Source organism: Triticum aestivum, chromosome 1D (assembly GCF_018294505.1).
Source record: "Triticum aestivum cultivar Chinese Spring chromosome 1D, IWGSC CS RefSeq v2.1, whole genome shotgun sequence".
NCBI lineage: Eukaryota > Viridiplantae > Streptophyta > Magnoliopsida > Poales > Poaceae > Triticum > Triticum aestivum.
In genome coordinates, this window is record NC_057796.1 from 5,886,531 (window position 1) to 5,903,258 (window position 16,728).

The 16,728-nt window shown below is 49.0% G+C and overlaps 3 protein-coding genes and 1 long non-coding RNA gene across 4 annotated transcripts; all 4 read left to right on the forward strand.

Annotated features, from left to right (window-relative positions):
• The first annotated feature begins 1,037 nt into the window (after window positions 1-1,037).
• On the forward strand, window positions 1,038-2,048 carry LOC123162148 (RING-H2 finger protein ATL70-like). Its single transcript, XM_044579943.1, has one exon. It carries the CDS (start codon window positions 1,197-1,199, stop codon window positions 1,719-1,721), a length of 525 nt encoding a protein of 174 aa, XP_044435878.1. The 5' UTR covers window positions 1,038-1,196; the 3' UTR covers window positions 1,722-2,048.
• Window positions 2,049-3,346: 1,298 nt separating this feature from the next.
• LOC780602 (60S ribosomal protein L2, mitochondrial) lies at window positions 3,347-7,274 on the forward strand. The gene is made up of 2 exons (XM_044591705.1): window positions 3,347-3,503; window positions 6,140-7,274. The coding sequence occupies exon 2, from the start codon at window positions 6,140-6,142 to the stop codon at window positions 7,097-7,099; it is 960 nt and encodes a 319-aa protein (XP_044447640.1). The 5' UTR covers window positions 3,347-3,503; the 3' UTR covers window positions 7,100-7,274.
• Window positions 7,275-8,819: 1,545 nt separating this feature from the next.
• Window positions 8,820-10,940, forward strand: LOC123179814 (uncharacterized). The gene is made up of 2 exons (XR_006490595.1): window positions 8,820-9,030; window positions 10,468-10,940. It is a non-coding gene; the product is annotated as an uncharacterized lncRNA (long non-coding RNA).
• A 439-nt stretch (window positions 10,941-11,379) lies between these two features.
• LOC123162159 (uncharacterized) lies at window positions 11,380-14,875 on the forward strand. Its single transcript, XM_044579953.1, has 13 exons — window positions 11,380-11,596; window positions 12,005-12,075; window positions 12,200-12,259; window positions 12,365-12,443; window positions 12,647-12,717; window positions 12,885-12,986; window positions 13,099-13,188; window positions 13,674-13,748; window positions 13,834-13,866; window positions 13,972-14,052; window positions 14,182-14,235; window positions 14,363-14,434; window positions 14,559-14,875. Exons 1-13 carry the CDS (start codon window positions 11,560-11,562, stop codon window positions 14,652-14,654), a joined length of 921 nt encoding a protein of 306 aa, XP_044435888.1. The 5' UTR covers window positions 11,380-11,559; the 3' UTR covers window positions 14,655-14,875.
• The last annotated feature ends 1,853 nt before the right edge of the window (window positions 14,876-16,728 follow it).

Genomic DNA, 16,728 nt, shown 5'->3' on the forward strand with positions numbered 1-16,728 from the left:
TCGCGGCGTCACTGATACACCTCAGCGCCATGCTGCCACGTACCACCAGCCGACACAGCTTGAAGCCCTTGGAGGATCTATCGTGCGTAGCACCTGCCGACCAGCCATGACCAAGCGTAGCACCTGTCGGCCAGGCATGACTTGACATCTCCACCGAAGCTCCGTGCAAGACGAAGCCGCTCCACCTCCTGCCTCTGACATCCAGCGCTGCTCCACAAAACGACGCTCCCAAGAGAGAAACGACACCGCAGTGCCGCCATCGTCCGGCCTGGAACACCAGATCCTAGGGTTTCCCTCGGAGCAATACGAGTGGGTCAACGGTAGTCACATGACGGTGCCTTCATCAAGGTAACGACGTGGAACGCCGCCATCGTCCGCCGTCGGCTCGGTTTTCACCGGCAACTACGTCTCCCCGACTCGCAGCTGGTGTGAGATGACGGATCCCGAGATCCGAGCACCCAGCCTCAGGCCGACCACCTCTGACGGAAGAGATGACCACCACCGCCGGCTGCACCGGTCAGAACAGATCTGATCGGAGGTGCCGCCGTCGCCAATCTGAAGGCAGCATGCACGCCACCGCAGCCAACGACCGCCGCCCGAAGGGCCATCCGCAGCGCCCGCAGCCCTGGCCTCCGCCGCGCCAAGCCGTCGCCGTTCGAGGACGGGCCGGCCTTCCGCCGCCTGCCGCCATCCGCCGCGCCGCAGATCCCAGATCGATCGCGCCACCACACGCCTTGGGGTTCGCCCCACCCCGAAGACGCGCGAGAGAGGAGATCCCCCGCCACCGCCGTCGGCCCCCGGGCTTAGCCCGGCGGCGTCTTCCGGCGGCGGCAAAGGGAGGGGAGGAGGGAGTTTGCGGCTAGGTTTCTGGCCGCCCGAATCGCCCTAGGGGGAGGAGGACGCGGGCTTCAGGTTCACTTTGGCTAGGCAGGGTAGCTATATCTCATGTCACCCTGGAATATCAAATTTGACTAAGAAAAGCCCAAGTAGACGAAGATGCACTTCCAGAAGCAAACAAACGTCAAATTAATCGAAACGCCGATGAACAAACCAGCCACGCTACGCTGACATTGACTAGACACGCCACGTCGTCCCCTGCGTCTCCACGCCTTCTACCTGCCCTGCGCCGGTCCTCGAGCTCAGCTCGCCACGCAAAAGCTCCTCCCCGTTGACAACGCCAGCATCCACGAAGAGCGATGAGCACCCGTGACCCGGCTTCGTCCGGCGCCCCGCACGGCCTGTTCGGGTCGAGCGGCGTCGGCGGGTTCGGCTACGGGCTCGCCGTCTCCGTCGGCATCCTCCTCGTCGTCTCCACCATCGCCTTCGCCGTCTACCTCTGCTGCGCCCGCGCCTCGTCCATGCCGGTGGCCGACGCCCGCGGGATTCCGGCGCCGGCGCCGCCCCGCCGCGGCAACGGCGACGTGGAGCTCGGCGGCATCGACGCGGCGACGCTGGAGGCGTACCCGGCGGTTGTCTACAGGGAGGCGAGGAAGCCGGCGTCAGAGGAGCAGCAGGCGGCGTGCTGCGCCGTGTGCCTGGAGAGGTACGCGGACAGCGACGTGGTCCGGGTGCTGCCGGACTGCGGCCACCTGTTCCACCGCGGGTGCGTCGACCCGTGGCTCCGGCAGCGGCCCACGTGCCCGGTGTGCCGGACGTCGCCTCTGCCCAGCCCCGTGCCGACGCCGCTCGCCGAGGTGACGCCGCTGGCGCTGGCGAGGTAAGGCCGGCGTGAGGCGATCGAGCGCCTGGTGTCTGTCCGCGCACGTGGCGTTCTTCAAATTTTCTTGGCTTGCTCTCTGTTTTCTTCCCATCTACATTAATTTATTTTTATACGGCTAGCTAGATGCCATATGTAATTAATTAGAAGGTGACACAGTAAGTTTTATAGCTTAGATGTTAGTGAAGGCTGTTTTTGCTGATGTAAATTCGTGTACGAGGTTAGTTTAGTCAGCAAATCGGTGATACTGTCGAAGAAGAAGACAGATTTGATCAGCCATATTTTTAAGATTCAGTAAATTACGGACTAAAGGGACATTGGAAGACATAGACACAGTAAACAATCAATTGTCTGCGAAATGGCAAATATCAAGTTTGATTTTTTGATTTACTATTTTCCTTAGATCTTGCAACTGGCACTCCTACGACCGTTGTGTCATCCAGATCGCCGTCTCAACCCCGTATCTCTATTATTCGTGAATCTCAAAAGATGATGTGTCGACTCAGTACCTTGTAGATGCTTTTAGAGGTAATAAGGTGTGCGTGCGTGCGTTCGTTCGTATGAGTGAATATATATGTGTATGTATGAGTGTATACATCTGTGCTAAAAAGTAAAGTCGTATCCCTGTCGGGTTCCTCATTACTCCTAAGACGGAATACATAAAAGCAGTTGAAGCAAATATCCATGTGCCGAATATATCACACAAGCTAGCATTAGGATTGCTATTGTCCATACTCGGAGAATGGCTCTCGTCCTGCTTTATTTATAGATAAAGCAATGACCAACATATAACCTGACTTATACAACTCGACACCACACCACAAACACTCAAGACAAGATACAAGCTTAAGGGTGTTCAAGAACAGCTACACAACCCCATACAACGTCAAGCAAACGACAAGTAGAAAGAAATGGCACCACTTGAAGTCATCGGAACCCTCAACCGTCAACAAATCACCGCCAAGGGAGGAAGCTGCACACGGCACACCATATACTCCATGGCGACGCCTTCAAGAAGCGCACGACAGCACCACATCGCCCGATCCAGGGATCAGGGTTTGCCCCGGAACAACACGGAGGACAAAGAAGACCGCGTTGACGCCTTCAAGAAGAAAATGACGCACGTAGGTGCCGCCGACGAGCTCGAAGGTTGGCCTGCCTCGGTGCGGACCTGATACCGGACGTCCGTGGCGTGTACATCCACAACAATTTTAGCCACCAATCGGCACGACCTGCCGCCGCTGCAGATGGTAGCAAGTCCGCCCGTTCCGTTCTAGCGAGTCTCAACCAAAGAAAACCGGCGCAACCCAACTTGCCGCCACGTGCGACGCCGGCAGGGCCCGCCACCACAGCCTCACATCGCGACACGCGGCATGTGTCGCCTGGCGCCAACGACAATAATTTTCACATGTGGCTTTTTCTGTAAATAAATTCGCGCATGTGGTCCAAGACACACACAAAATCCAACTCAACAACCCATGACTCCATGAGTGCAAAGCTACAACTCTCTCTTTTTTTTCTTCGAATGTTTTTTTTTCTTGAGATCCGAATGGAAATTTGGGTTTTATTTCGGCAGTAGACGGGCCAGAACGAGAGAGGGAGAAAGAAAGAGGTCGGGACGCCGCCGAAGCCGAAGCCCACTACCATAGAACGAGGAGGCCCAGCCCACCACACGACACACAGTCGCACTCGCACCACGGGGCTTCCCTTGCGCCTGCTTTCTCCTCCTCCTGCTCCTACTCCTCGCGCCGCCGCCGCTGCTCCGATCCCTCCGTCCGGCAGCCAGGTACCTCCTCCTCTCCTCCCCTCCGCTCCGCTCTTGTCTTCTCCCTCCCCGCGCCACCTCCCGGGCCACCGACGGCCGCACGCAAGCGCGCGCGCGCTACCAGATGCGCATTCTGCCCTCTACCACGCCCTCAAGATACCAGGCGCGTATGCTTGATTTTGAGGGGGTCTGCCCTGGATCCACGTTGTTGAGGGGTGTGATGGATCCGGAAAGCCGACGGCGTCCTGGGCTTCTTGTCCTGTCTGTTACAAGTCTCCAGCAAAACAAAGCAGAAGAAATTAAGCGAATTGCCAGCTTGTCTGTGACCTGTGAGCTCAGATTTTGCTATACAACTCATTTTATTTGCTGTCATGAATGAACCAACTCCTCCTTTAGAACCTTATATTATTTCTACTCCGAGCTCCCTGTGTGATGTGTGAACTCGGTTATGTCAATGTTGTTCAACTCATTTTATTCTTGTCAATCTTATGTGTGTGCTTTGGAACGTAGCAATGAAGTAGTCTAGGTGTCTTTTTGTTTGAGAACATACATAGCAAGGAACCAACTTGGGGGGTGATCAACAAATCTCCTGGTCATGTCTTTGGTGTCGACCTGTTCGTAGCTGTAGCGTTGCTGAGTTTTTTTTTCCTCTTCTTTTTCTCTTGTGAAAACCTGGTGGAACAATTAACCCCTGACCTAACCCTTTGTGCTTGACCTAATGCTGCCCAGCTCGAATTCCACAAGTAAATGGTTTTCTTTTCTTCTAGTCTTACTTTACTAGATATCCAGTTTCTCTACTTCTGCTTAGCTCTTAATTGTAGGGAGTTAAATGTTTTCTCTAGTGTAATTTGGGCAATTATATTGTAGTGTTCCTCGTCCTGCCAATCTGTATGTTGCTGAATAAGAAAACTAGAAGTTTGTAACTTCTCTTATGAATTTTGCCGCCAATCTTATTGGTTTGGGCCATAATCGAATTTAGTACTAGCTTGTGTCTAGTTTGGATTCAAACCTAAGCTGCTTGATCTTTTGCTCTGGATCAGATGGAGTAACATGATCATGATGTCTCTTTTTCATCAGCAAAGGCTAGGTGTTCGTCACCTGTGGTCTTAAGATCGATAGAAATGTATGTCGCTCTGTTTTGTTGATTCTTTGTGGTTAGTTGGTTCGTCCTTTAGGGCTTGATGACTTGATCTATGGAAGCTTATCTACGTGCTGCTAATACTTCCCTTAGGGCTTTATTCAGTTATATGTCACGATGCAAATAAGCTATGCTATGAGAAAAGAAACTGCATCACGTGTCTCTGAAATGCTTCCACCATTAGCTAGCGATGCATTTAGGTTTCCGTTTCGAAGTTGAGAAAATCAAGCTGGGCCTCGCTTGCTGCATTTTGCGTTGAAAAGCTCACCCAACACATGGCCCAAGCGAAGCTCTGAAACAGTGTGTTCTCATTTCCATGCGGTTTAGCTTGATTTTTTCTTTCTCCGGACCCGCCTAGCACCCTGAAATTGCTCACAAGAATTTGTGCAGACCTTGAGAGGCAGCTGATTGTTCGGGTTCGATACTCGAATTCTTGTTAGAGTTTTTTTGTATAGCTGAAAATCATCTCAGTAGGTTCTAAACAATATTTGTTTCAGCCGGAAAGGCTACTTGCTAGTAAATTTGTATTTTATATCTGAATTGCTGCAAATGGGTGTGAAATTGTATTGACGCCAGGGGTAATCAGGCTGGAGAAAGATACAAACACTGCATGCTTTAATCTCTATATTTCCAAACTGTCCCTGTAATGCCCAGGTCGAAATTGCACATAGACTGTATTGTGAAGTGGTGCCTTTGTAACATAGTACTAAAGAAATATAAGAGCGTTTAGATCACTAAGTAGTGATCTAAACGCTCTTATATTTCACATCTGTGTCCTCCGTTTAATTTGATACCATCATGTATTGGGGATGTTTTGATGTCTACCTGTTCATAGCTGTATTTTTTTCCCTTTTCTTTTTCTTACTTATGAAAACCTGCTGGAGTCATTAACCCCTCACCAAACCTTCTGTGCTTGAAAAATTGATGCTGCCCAGGCCAAATTCCGCATGTAAATGAGTTTCTTTTCTTTTATTCTTACTTCACTTGATATCCAATTTCTGTACTTCTGCTTAGTTCTTAATTGTACCCGAGCTTTTCTGTTGAGACTGAATTATGATAAGTTCTCTGGACTCAGATTGAAGGGAGCTAAATGTTTTTTCTACTCAATTGGGCAATTATATTGTAGTGTTTCTCTTCCTGCTAATCCGAGTTTTGCTGAATAAGAAAAATAATAGTTTGGAACTTGTCTTGTGAATTTTGCTGCCAGTCTGAGTGGTTTGGGCCATAATCGAATTTAGTACTAGCTTGTGCCTGGTTTGGATTTAAACGTAAGCTGCTTGATCTTTTGCTCTGGATCAGATGGAATAACGTGATCACAATGTTTCCTTTTGATCACTATAAAGCTAGGTGTTTGTCACCTGTGGTCTTAAGATCGATATAAATGTATGTCGCCACTTTCTGTTGATTCTTTGTGGTTAGTTCGTTCATCCTTTTAGGGCTTATCTACTTGCTGCTAATACATGCTGTTTTATCTCTAGTCCTTGAAGCTTACCATCTCTTTGGCTATTCTTATCTGCAGATGCAGAAGTTCAAGACCTTGGCCAAGGCCTTGACCGGCAAGACCGTCACCGCCGGGAGGAACTCTTCTGGGCGAATCACTTCTTTTCACCGAGGGGGTGGATCCAAGCGATCGCTTAGGGACATTGACCTCAAAAGGAACACTTGCTCGGTTGGCATTGTGGAAAGGATTGAGTATGACCCTAACCGTTCTTCTCGGATCGCTCTTCTCCGATGGATCGAAGGGGTACCACAGAAGGATCCAGCATACAAGGCCGAGCGTGCACCTGTCAATTACATAATAGCCAGCCATCAAATGGAACCGGGCAGCATGGTGGTGAACAGCGACTCCTCCAAACCCTCCACGACCGGCTCCTTGATGCGGCCTGCCCACAATGCCAATTCCATCCTTCGGTTCCAAGAGCTGTTCCGCAAAGCCAGCCAAGAAGGCGAAGAGGGCACTGATGATCAAGCAAAGGATGCGGCGGTTCCTGCAGCAGCACCGCTCATGCCAGCCGATCTACTGGACCTCAATTCCAAGGTGGGAAACTGCATGCCGTTGTCCGACATCCGCATGGGAACATGGGTGCACAGCATCGAACTGCGTCATGGCCAGGGGGCGAAGCTCGTCCGGGCCGCTGGAGCCTACGCCAAGGTGGTCAAGGAGTCGGCCACGCAGTGCCTTGTGCGGCTGCCGTCGGGCGTCGAGAAGCTGATCGACTCCCGGTGCCGAGCCACCATCGGCATCGTCTCCAACCCCACCCATGGTGCACGGAAGCTGAGGAAGGCGGGGCACAGCCGGTGGCTGGGCAGGCGCCCGGTTGTCCGTGGTGTCGCGATGAACCCGGTGGATCATCCCCATGGAGGAGGCGAGGGGCGCACCAAGGGCGGCAGGCCGTCGGTGTCGCCCTGGGGGAAGCCCACCAAGGCTGGGTATCGGACCGTGCCGAAGAAGCCAAAGGCTCAGCTGTCCCGGGACTGACGGTCTTCATGGAAGCAGCTTGTTGCTCCGAGGGAAAGGTACCGCATCTTTATGTGGCTATGGATGACAAAGCTGAGGATTATCATGCTTGTTTTTTTGTTTTGCAAAAACGGTTTCCGCCGCAGCACTTTGACTTTATTATTATGTATTAATAATAACAGGTGATGTTTGGACCTGCCTGCGCCCAGTTTGCATTCCTTCCTGGCATTTTGACATTAACTTGTTTAGGCATGTTCCTTGTGATTGATAATTTGCTCTGTCTGGTTAATCTAACTGGGAGGGAACAAAATGATGATGTGCATATATTTAGTTCCAGTTTCTGTAGCTGCTGTTCGGCCATCACAAGCATGCATGGGATGAGCTGCATACATATACAGTAGTTTATTCAGTTTATCCGAATTAGCTGATTCAGATCAGTGTAATTTCTGTTGGTGTAAAACCATTACATATGTTGAAAGTTAGCATGATTGATTGATTTGCCATTCATACTCGATACTAGGAATGCCTCTGGACCGAATGAACCCTGGTGGTATTCAGTCAGTCAGTACATTACCTTGCAGCAGTGCGTGTCAAGTCCAGTTTTGCAGAATTATGGCAGAGTTTAACTTGGCTGTTTGCTTTTTTTGCCTGGAGGGCCCAAATTTTTCATGATTTGTATAGCTGCTGCTGCTGCTGCTGATATTTGCTTTCTAGTGTCTGTAGCTGCTGCTCCGTCTTCAGAAACACGCATGCGTTGAGCTGCATATTTTTATTCAGTGCATCTATCTGAAGCTGATTCAGATCTTGTGTGCCTTTGCTAGTGTAAAACTGTAAATCCATCATGTTGAAAGTTATCATGATTAACTTGCCACTCATATGTCCTACTCCCTCCGTCCTTTGACACGCTCTTTGGTTGTTGCTTTTCCCTGGTTTATGATTTTCTTGGTTTTTTACTTTTCATAATATTTTCTGGCCATGCATCTGTAGCGTGTACTGTAGCCCTGGTGAAACACTAGTTAAAAGGAAGCACATGTGTGCTCTGAGAGTATGCACTAGTTGGCAATGCATGGTGAAAGCAGTCTGCAATTTGGATGCACGGTTCAAAAGATATTTCATTTCCTGTTGTAGAAAAAAAAACCCGCATCAAAGCTCTCTAGTGATGACGAATGGAGCATATGCCACTTGTTATCACCAGAAGCGTTGGAATGGCATCCCATAATATTTTTGGAGAGAGAGAGAGAAGGGCACACCGAAACTATTGATTTCATGGAAAATTTTCGAAAGCACTCTTCTACTCCTGAACTCAAATGCACTCGCCGATGAACATTAAAATATAAAAAATCTGAAATTTTATGGCAGCAAACATTGTTGAATTACAAATATTCTCGCGACGAAGGATCCTTCCTAACGATTTGAAAAAAAAGGGCAAAACATCAACGCGCCAAAATGCTTTTTAAAAAGCAGTCTTTTTTGGAGGATTGATTTTGTTCTATTCCCAGAGCATTACAAATATTTGTTTTATTCGCAGAAATCCGCGTCTGTGTGCAACGTTCAATATTTGTTGCGAAAAATGTTCAGTTGTTTTTTAAAAGAAATTGCCATTCTTTTTTATTTACTGTTCACAGGGATGCATTTGAGCCCCGGATCAGAAACTTCATGTCCAATATCGTTTTCCTGGAGCTATTTCGTTTTATTTTAGGCAGTGGGCCGAAACGAGAGGAGGAAGAAGTTGGGGGTGCCACCCGAGCCCACTACGACGGCCGAGGCCCAGCCCAGCCCAGCCCAGAGCACCTACCAAGACCGACCGGTTTTCCCCTTCCCTGCTCCTCCATTCCAACCCTTCTCCTCCTGCCCTGCCCTGCCCTGCCGCCGTCGTCGTCGCCGTCAGCCGTCGCCGCCGCATCTCCCCCAGCCGCAGCCCTCACGCTCCGATTCGTCCGTCCGACGGTCAGGTACGCCCTCTCCTCTCCGCCCCGATTCACCCCTTCTTGCATCAGGAGCGAGGGAGCTCAAGGCAGAACCAGGGGCAAGCGCTTGCCCGTGGAGAGGATCCTTCCGCACCCCGAGCCTCGATCCCTTATGGCGTAGGAATCCCTCTGCCCGTCTGCCGTCGCCGAGCTCCACGGTTGGTCGCTTGGAGATTTTTGACGGCGGGAATGAAGGTTTCAGTTGATAGATGATATATTTGTGGTCTTATGATCCAACTGCAACCAGTACAGCACATACATAGTTAACTGATGATCCATGTAGCAGCTTGCACTCCATAGCAAGGGAAGGGGGGAAGTAAATTGGGCTGAACATTTGATGACCCTGAAATCGTTGACGGTGGGGTGGGGTGGGGTGGGGTGTGGGGGGACTGTGCAAGGCCAAGGCTCGGCCGATGTGAATAATATAAATCCATGGGATTTCAGCCCAAGGATCTAGTCCTGTTCTGCACAGAGTACAGACACTAAACAGCCATGGAAGAATTCCACCTAGTACTATTATGAATCTTGTAACCTCTGGATAGTACTAGCACAACTTAATTTCAGTACGCTGGCTGTATCAGAATCCCAGTAAGCACTGCCAAGAGAAATAAATTGCGTTGCGTGTCTTTCAAACACCCGTGCAGAGCGTTGTATATAGGTTTTTTCCTTTTCAAGTTACATGTGTTGCATCGGAAGGGAGCTCCCTTTTCTGCACTCAGCTCAGGCAAAGAAAACAATGGAATTAAGCAGGGTGTAAACTGTTGCATTTTTTTTCTTAAAATAAATCACCCAACATGTCTCACACATATCCGTAGAGAATAGTTTTGCAACAGCAGTCTTCTTGTTTCCAACGGTTTTAGCTTGAATGGATCTCCCTGTGTCTCTGTTTCTGGGATCAGTGCATCATTGTCTCCGACAAGTCCCAGCACCAGATAGACAGGCCTTGTGAGACATAGATGATTGCTCAGGCCCGATGTTCTAGTGCTTCCTAGAGTGCTTTGTATGGCCGAACGAAGCCTCAGTAGGTCGTGCTGTGATGTACAGACAATATTTCGTTCAGATCGGGAGGCTACTCGCCATTGACCCCTATGTTTCTTGTTGGTGTGACAGTAATCGTCAGTTGTCGCAAAGCTGCTGAATGCCAGACTGCATAAGAACGAGAGGGGAGTCAGATTGTAGTATAACACAAATCTCTACATCTTCAAACTGCCCCCGCAATGCCCAGTTTGAAAGTGTAAAGACTGTATTTTCAAGTGGTGCCTAATTGTATATAACATATTTTCACATCTGTGCCCTGCCTTGAATTTGATATTAGTATAGAACCAGTCACTCGTCTCTTGAGTTTGCCAGAGGACCATTTTTCATGTCCCGCACCTTGGATTGGTAACTAGATGTAACATTTTCCACATTTCTGTCCTGCAGCAGCAGCACAACCGTAGTCGTCGTCGATGGCAGGGTTCGGCAGCCTGGCGCCCAAGACGAAGAACGTGGTGGTGGCGGGCGGGCTGACGGGGTTCGTCTTCGGGGTGTACTACTACACCATGTGGGCGGTGGGCAGCACCGACGAGCTGCAGGTCACCATCGACAAGTTTGAGGACCTGAAGAAGAAGGAGGAGGCCGCCTCCGCAAGCTCCTCCACCCCAGGATCATCATAAACAAGCACGCCCTTAACTTTGAAACTAGCTACTGCCTGCCTCTCCCAGGACCATGGGTTCGGTTTGTATTTGATAATAATGGGTGCTGTTAGTTAGATGGAGCATTTTCATTCATGGCATGGATGGAGCTTGGAGTTGATGATGCTTTTTGTTTGTGTGAATCGTAGCTGCGGTGTCTGGAAATTATGATATGATATTGCCTCCGCTTCAAAATATAAGGCGTATTGTTTTTGCCCCTCAGAATCAGGCTTTTCTATGTTTGATTGACCTCAGTTTTGCAGCGGAGGGAGCAGTAGTACCTGTTGGAGGCAGGGTCCTCTGGTCAGTCGTTGAAATATGTTGCCCGTCCCTCTCTCTCCCCGTCAGTTCGGTCTTTTGATCGGACGATGGTTGAATTTGGTTAATTCAATCGAAAGCCGATTTGCCAAATGGCCATCCACCTGAATAGTTGTAAAATAAATAATTTAAGTTTAGGGCACACGAATAGTTGTCGAAACAAAAAAGTTAAGGGCTTATGGAATTTACCGCTTTGCCCGTCGGATCGCGCGCGTCCGTCCATCTAAAACCCAACGGCCAGGGAAAATCCCGAGGGAAAAAGAGTCTCGTGTGATTGAATGAGTGAACGAAAGAAACTAAATCCAACGAGATTCTGCTTCCGTTTATTCGTTCGTTGGTTTTAACCGCCGCCAGACGACACAGACACGTACGTACGGCGAGAGAATAATAAACCAGCAGGGAGCGGAGTCGCCCACCGCCGGCCGTACGTGCGCGCCCGATCTCGCCGTCGCCGTCGAGGGCCGCCTGCTAGCTCCGGTGCTCGCTCCGGTGAGGTCCCGTTGCCCGGCTTGGCTTGGGCGCCATGGCGCTCGCCAACATCGCCGTCGTGCTCGGCTCCGGTGAGTTCCCGTGCTCATCACCCCTCGGCTTCGGTCCACATCTATCTACCATGCATCGATCTATGGTGCTCTCGGCTCTCGCCGCCGCCGGCGACTGTGGCGTCCTTTTGAATCTATCTGATGTGCTGCTCATGCTGGGGTTTAGCTTACATCTAGCTTCCTGCTTAGGGTTTAGCTTGCCTACTCGCTGGGTGGATACATACATACGGATTAACGGATCACTTTCGTTCCTAGTTTGCTTTGATGGCTTCAAGCAAAGCTTTGCAGCCTTTTTCCCCACTTTGATTGAGAATTGCAGCCTCTGTTCTTGAACAATCTGCCATTAGCCTTTAGGGGAACGCCGCAGGTTCTTGTGCAAAGCATGCTAACGGATTGCAAAAACTTTGTTTCTTCTCGGTCTGTTGGCAGGATATCTCAGCACTATTCTTACGGGAGGCGACGCCAAGAAAGTCCCTATCATCGGGGACACGCTTGCCCATGTAATTAGCTAGCTACTTTCATCGCTTACCTTGCCTCCGTGCCTTTATTCTTGATCAGTTTGATTCATTCGATTGTATACACGCCGCGTGACAATTTTGTAACTTTGTTTGTCTCCTCCTGTAGTTTGTGAAGAACAATGGAAAGCACGGCAGAGACGGCAGCAGCGATCAGTTGGCGTCTCAGGTTTGTTGTGGATGTGTTTGATAGTTTTCCGTGTCGGCCAAATTAATTGGTTTGACAGACTCTAGATCTAGAATGGCGGTGCTTGACTCTGCTAAACATTTTCAGCTCGACAGTATCAGGGATGAGATACAGCGAGCCGTACGCCGCAGAGACGAGAATGTTACGGTTATCTCCGACACATCAGGTCAGTGCTCGCTTGTTTTCTTGTCTCGATTCTCAACCAAATTGATTATGCAAATGTCTTATGTTGGATTCGATCAATTGTTTCATTATATGATTTTGGCCCTCTAGTTTGTACAGTTCTTACCTGAATATGTGAATTCTTATATCTGGCACATATTTAATATGTGAATTAATATTGTCATATCTTACCTTCTTTTTTTGTAGGGTCCGGTTCGTATACCATGTCAGCAATTGTTGTTGCTGGGCTTATCGGCTACGCATACGTCAGGTGGAAGGTAAACTCTCATTCTTTTAGGCGATCCAAGATCACGCAACACCGAGGCTGTAATACTATATATCCTAGATTATGTTCTAGTTGCAGGTCATTCTGCTTTTGAAGTCATATCCAGAATTACTTATTAGTCACCGTGCCAGTATCTAAAGTTCACGCATAAGTTTACAGGGTTGGAAGATTTCTGACATGATGTGGGTGACGAAGCGGGGTCTAGCCGATGCCTGCGATGTCGTGGGAAAACAGTTAGATGGTGTTTCAAATACAGTACAGGTAAGGTCTTTTTTTTTTTTACTGATATTACACATCGCTGTTGTGCCGAACCATGCTATACATCCATCTTGACCTTTTTATCTTACATGAAGAACATTTACGTCCATTTCAGGTTACTAAGAAACATCTTTCCGGGAGGATCGACCGGGTCGATGCTAATCTAGACGAAACACAAGAAATTATCGAAGGGACAAGGGATGAGGTTGGAACATTCTGCTGCATAAATATTTCCTTTTCTGGTACTTTTAGATAGCGAAACAAAACAACGATACCTCTAAAGAACCGTACATGAGATTTTCACCTCAAACGGCTCCTCGGTCAATTCTTTCGAAGGGATCCTTTATTTTGTTCAAGAGTCTCCGCCCTTCTTTCACTCCACCCCGAAGACTAACTAAGACCAACTAAGTCACGCTTTCATGTTCTAATTGAACACTTCCCATTTATTATATGATCAAAGAAGAAGATTGTTTACCAAACAAATGCAGATCAAACACGTCTTCTTGTAATAAGAAGAAATCTCTCTCGGTACCAATCCCCTTGCCCCTCATTCTCTGAGAATCAGAATGATCCTTTTCGAGTTTTCATTTCTTCATTTGGAATCTGGGCTCTTCTATCTTTGACTTATTTTGTTGGCTTTATTTCTTATTTATTTCATTTTGATTTTGTGCTAAATTTACTGTCTTGTAGGTCGCAGTGATCCATGTGGATCTGAGCGCCTTTCAGAAGGAGCTCCAAGAAGTCAGCCGTACTGTTGAAATATGGGTAGGTGCCTTGTACCGAAACATGTATACCTTGCTTAATGGAGCTACATATCACTCTGAAACATGTATTTATCTTGAATACGCAGGGGTCAAGGCTGTCCGGTATCGAGGACACCCAGGTAAGTACATGTCCATTATACACCCTAACCCTAAACCCTAACCCCCCCACACACCGGTTTTTCTTTACATGTTCCTGAAATTATCTACTTTCAAACCTCTATTAGGATCGCACTGTCCGTGCGACAGAAGCGTTGGTTGGGTTCAGCCAACAACTGGAACATGGCCAGAATCCCAATATTCGCCAGGCAAGTCGGCCTAGCTTATGCAATACCTGAGGGGCATGCATGTTGCTTACATGATTTGCTAATAATGGGTCTGCATCAGCTACCGTTCCTTCTACATTCTTACCCTGAAGAGACATTTTCAATTTTCAGGTCTCATCGTTCCTTCCAGCTCTAGGATCCTCATCAGAGCAAAAGATCAAAATTGTAAATAAGACTAACCTTTCTTTTCGTATTAAAAGTATTTTTGGTAAAAAAAAAGGCTCTGCCTTTCCAGCTCTTGCCACCGGGAATCTAATTTATGCGTTTCTTGCTGCATGTTACTTTCCTGCAGTTGCCGCAGTCTCCTCTTGTATCTCTTCAAACGGTCGCATCAGTAGCCGAGCCTAGCGAGGACGAAAGCCAGGTCTGGTTTCAGTTTCCGAACATTGCAAACAATGACCCCTTTTATCGATGCACTCTGTTTACACAAATCAAGTTGGTTTTGCTGCTTTGGATGATGATTTTAATTGGCTCTAGTTGCATTCCAGGACAACCACAAGGCGTTGCCCTCGAGTGAAGGAAGCATGAGGTGGAAGCTACCTGGACTTGGGCTTAGCTTTCTAAGGAGTTCATCCGATGTATAGATGATGTTACTGGCATGAGCTGTAGAACTCCACGGATTTTCTTTTGGAAATGCTCATCTGTATTTCCAGCGAGATAACATTTGTAGCGACAACTTGGATTTCACTTATAGTTATGTGTGGCCTTGTGTAAATAGGTATACTCGCAATAGTTGTCTTGATTATACATTTACACCATGGTAGAAGATGTAATCTTTTTATGCCAAGGGAGAATGATAAACTCATGTCGTTCCATTTACAGATGTAATCAACTAGTTAACTTTTTCAGTTATGCAATGAAGTGCCAATAGATTTCAAAAAAAAAAAAAACTAGTTAACTTCCAAGTTTGGATTTCGTGTCATTCTTGTTAGTGACTTCTTTTACTGAGAGGATTTGTACATTTTTTTACTAATCGTTCAGGAACTTCACACCATGAAAGCATCTTTTTCATTTCGATTGAGTTGCTGGCCAGAGATTCTGCAGTGTACTGATCACTTGCTAAAATGCCTAGCTTAACACTGTAGCATGGATGATATGCTGTTCTTGAAAGGGAGCTGGAATCTTAATTAAAATGTGTCGGTCGGTTCCAATTACACACTTCTTTTAGGATAACCGGAGTAAAATGATTACACATATATCATGATGCAACAGATTTGGACTACTCTCTGCACTATCTTCCTAGTCAAGTGATGATACACATAGCATACCATGCATGCATATTAAGTTCGTGTACTGCTTGAGGGATGGCTTATTTGGATCATGCAAGAGTAACCTACTTGTAAATCCGATTGCCGTTCAACTACTCACTCATTTAGAAACTTCTCGACATTCTTTTAGTGTGATCTCAACAACAAGAACACAATATTTCTCTTCACTTTGTTTTGTGGCTACGAAAACATGATTAATAAGACATGGTAAACAGATCTTGAATGACCTGCCCAACACATATCCCATGCTCAAAATTTATTTATTTATCCTAAAAAGAGCTAACAAAGACGAGATGTATATATAGAAGACCTACATATACTCCATTGTCTTAGGATGTCAAACTCTCCTTTCATGTGACGCTGCAACACGCCAACACCCGCCTCCCCCCCAAGGAGGCGCCGCACTTCGTTGATATGCCGACGAAGGCCAAGAACGCTAAAGCGGTCCTCTTTGATCTCTCCAAGGTGTTATCCAAGCTTCATGACGTTGTTGGTGCAGTTGGCGTTGAGCCACAGAATAGAACTCGCCGCCGACAAAGAAGACCAGCTACTGCCGCCGCTGCACACCCACCACATCGCCGAGAAGCCCACTGCCCACCTAGCTCCCCCAAACGGCGCCTTCAGGAAGGACACGACGCCGAGGGCGCCGCCGCCGCCCAACAGAGTTGAGGTTTTCACCCGGGAGACTAGAGGGATGGGGGGCGTCGGATCTGACCTGAACGGCGCCTCCAGGGAGGGGAACGACGCCACGAGCGTCGCCGCCGCCAAGACCGACGAGGCCGGCCTGGAATTTCTCCCGGTCTTCGAATCCCCGCCACCACCACCCAACGACGCAAGATCCGGGGGCCCGCAAAGAAGCCGGACAGATCTGGCCGGGGCGGAACTCTCGAAACAGGGGGGGCAGGGGCGGCCAGATCTGGCGCCACCGCGAGCCACAGCAGCCGCTGCCGGGGCTCCCGTCCACCGGGGCACCCGCCATCCACACGGCCAGGATCGCCGGCCCACGCCCGCGCCACCGCCTGTCGTCGGGCCGGTGACACCTCTCCGACCAGGGGCGCCGCCCTGGGGAACACGGCCCCCCCGCAGCAGAGGCAGGGGCGCCAGGGCCCCGCCGCCACCTTCCTCGGCGACGCCTCGGGCTTGCCCAGCGGCGGCGAGGAGGAGGGGAGAAGAAAGGGGAGGCGACGGAGCTAGGGTTTAGGGCCCCCGAGTCGCCCTAGCAGGGGCGACGCGAGGGGGGGGGAACTAAGGTAATATCCCCTTTGACTCTACTTCTGGGAATTAGTGAGAGCTACATTTGTTTATTTATATTTAGCCGCGCCGCCGGGGCCGAGGCCCACGCTGGCTGCTGGACGCGGCACTCCGCCAGGGCCACCACCCGCGCTGGCTG

Coding starts and splice junctions, on each gene's coding strand:
- LOC780602 (XM_044591705.1), top strand. CDS start 6,140: ATGCAGAAGTTCAAGACCTTGGCCAAGGCCTTGACCGGCAAGACCGTC.
- LOC123162148 (XM_044579943.1), top strand. CDS start 1,197: ATGAGCACCCGTGACCCGGCTTCGTCCGGCGCCCCGCACGGCCTGTTC.
- LOC123162159 (XM_044579953.1), top strand. CDS start 11,560: ATGGCGCTCGCCAACATCGCCGTCGTGCTCGGCTCCG. Junction 12,718..12,884: donor ACGCATACGTCAGGTGGAAG/GTAAACTCTCAT, acceptor ATAAGTTTACAG/GGTTGGAAGATTTCTGACAT. Junction 13,749..13,833: donor GCCGTACTGTTGAAATATGG/GTAGGTGCCTTG, acceptor TTGAATACGCAG/GGGTCAAGGCTGTCCGGTAT.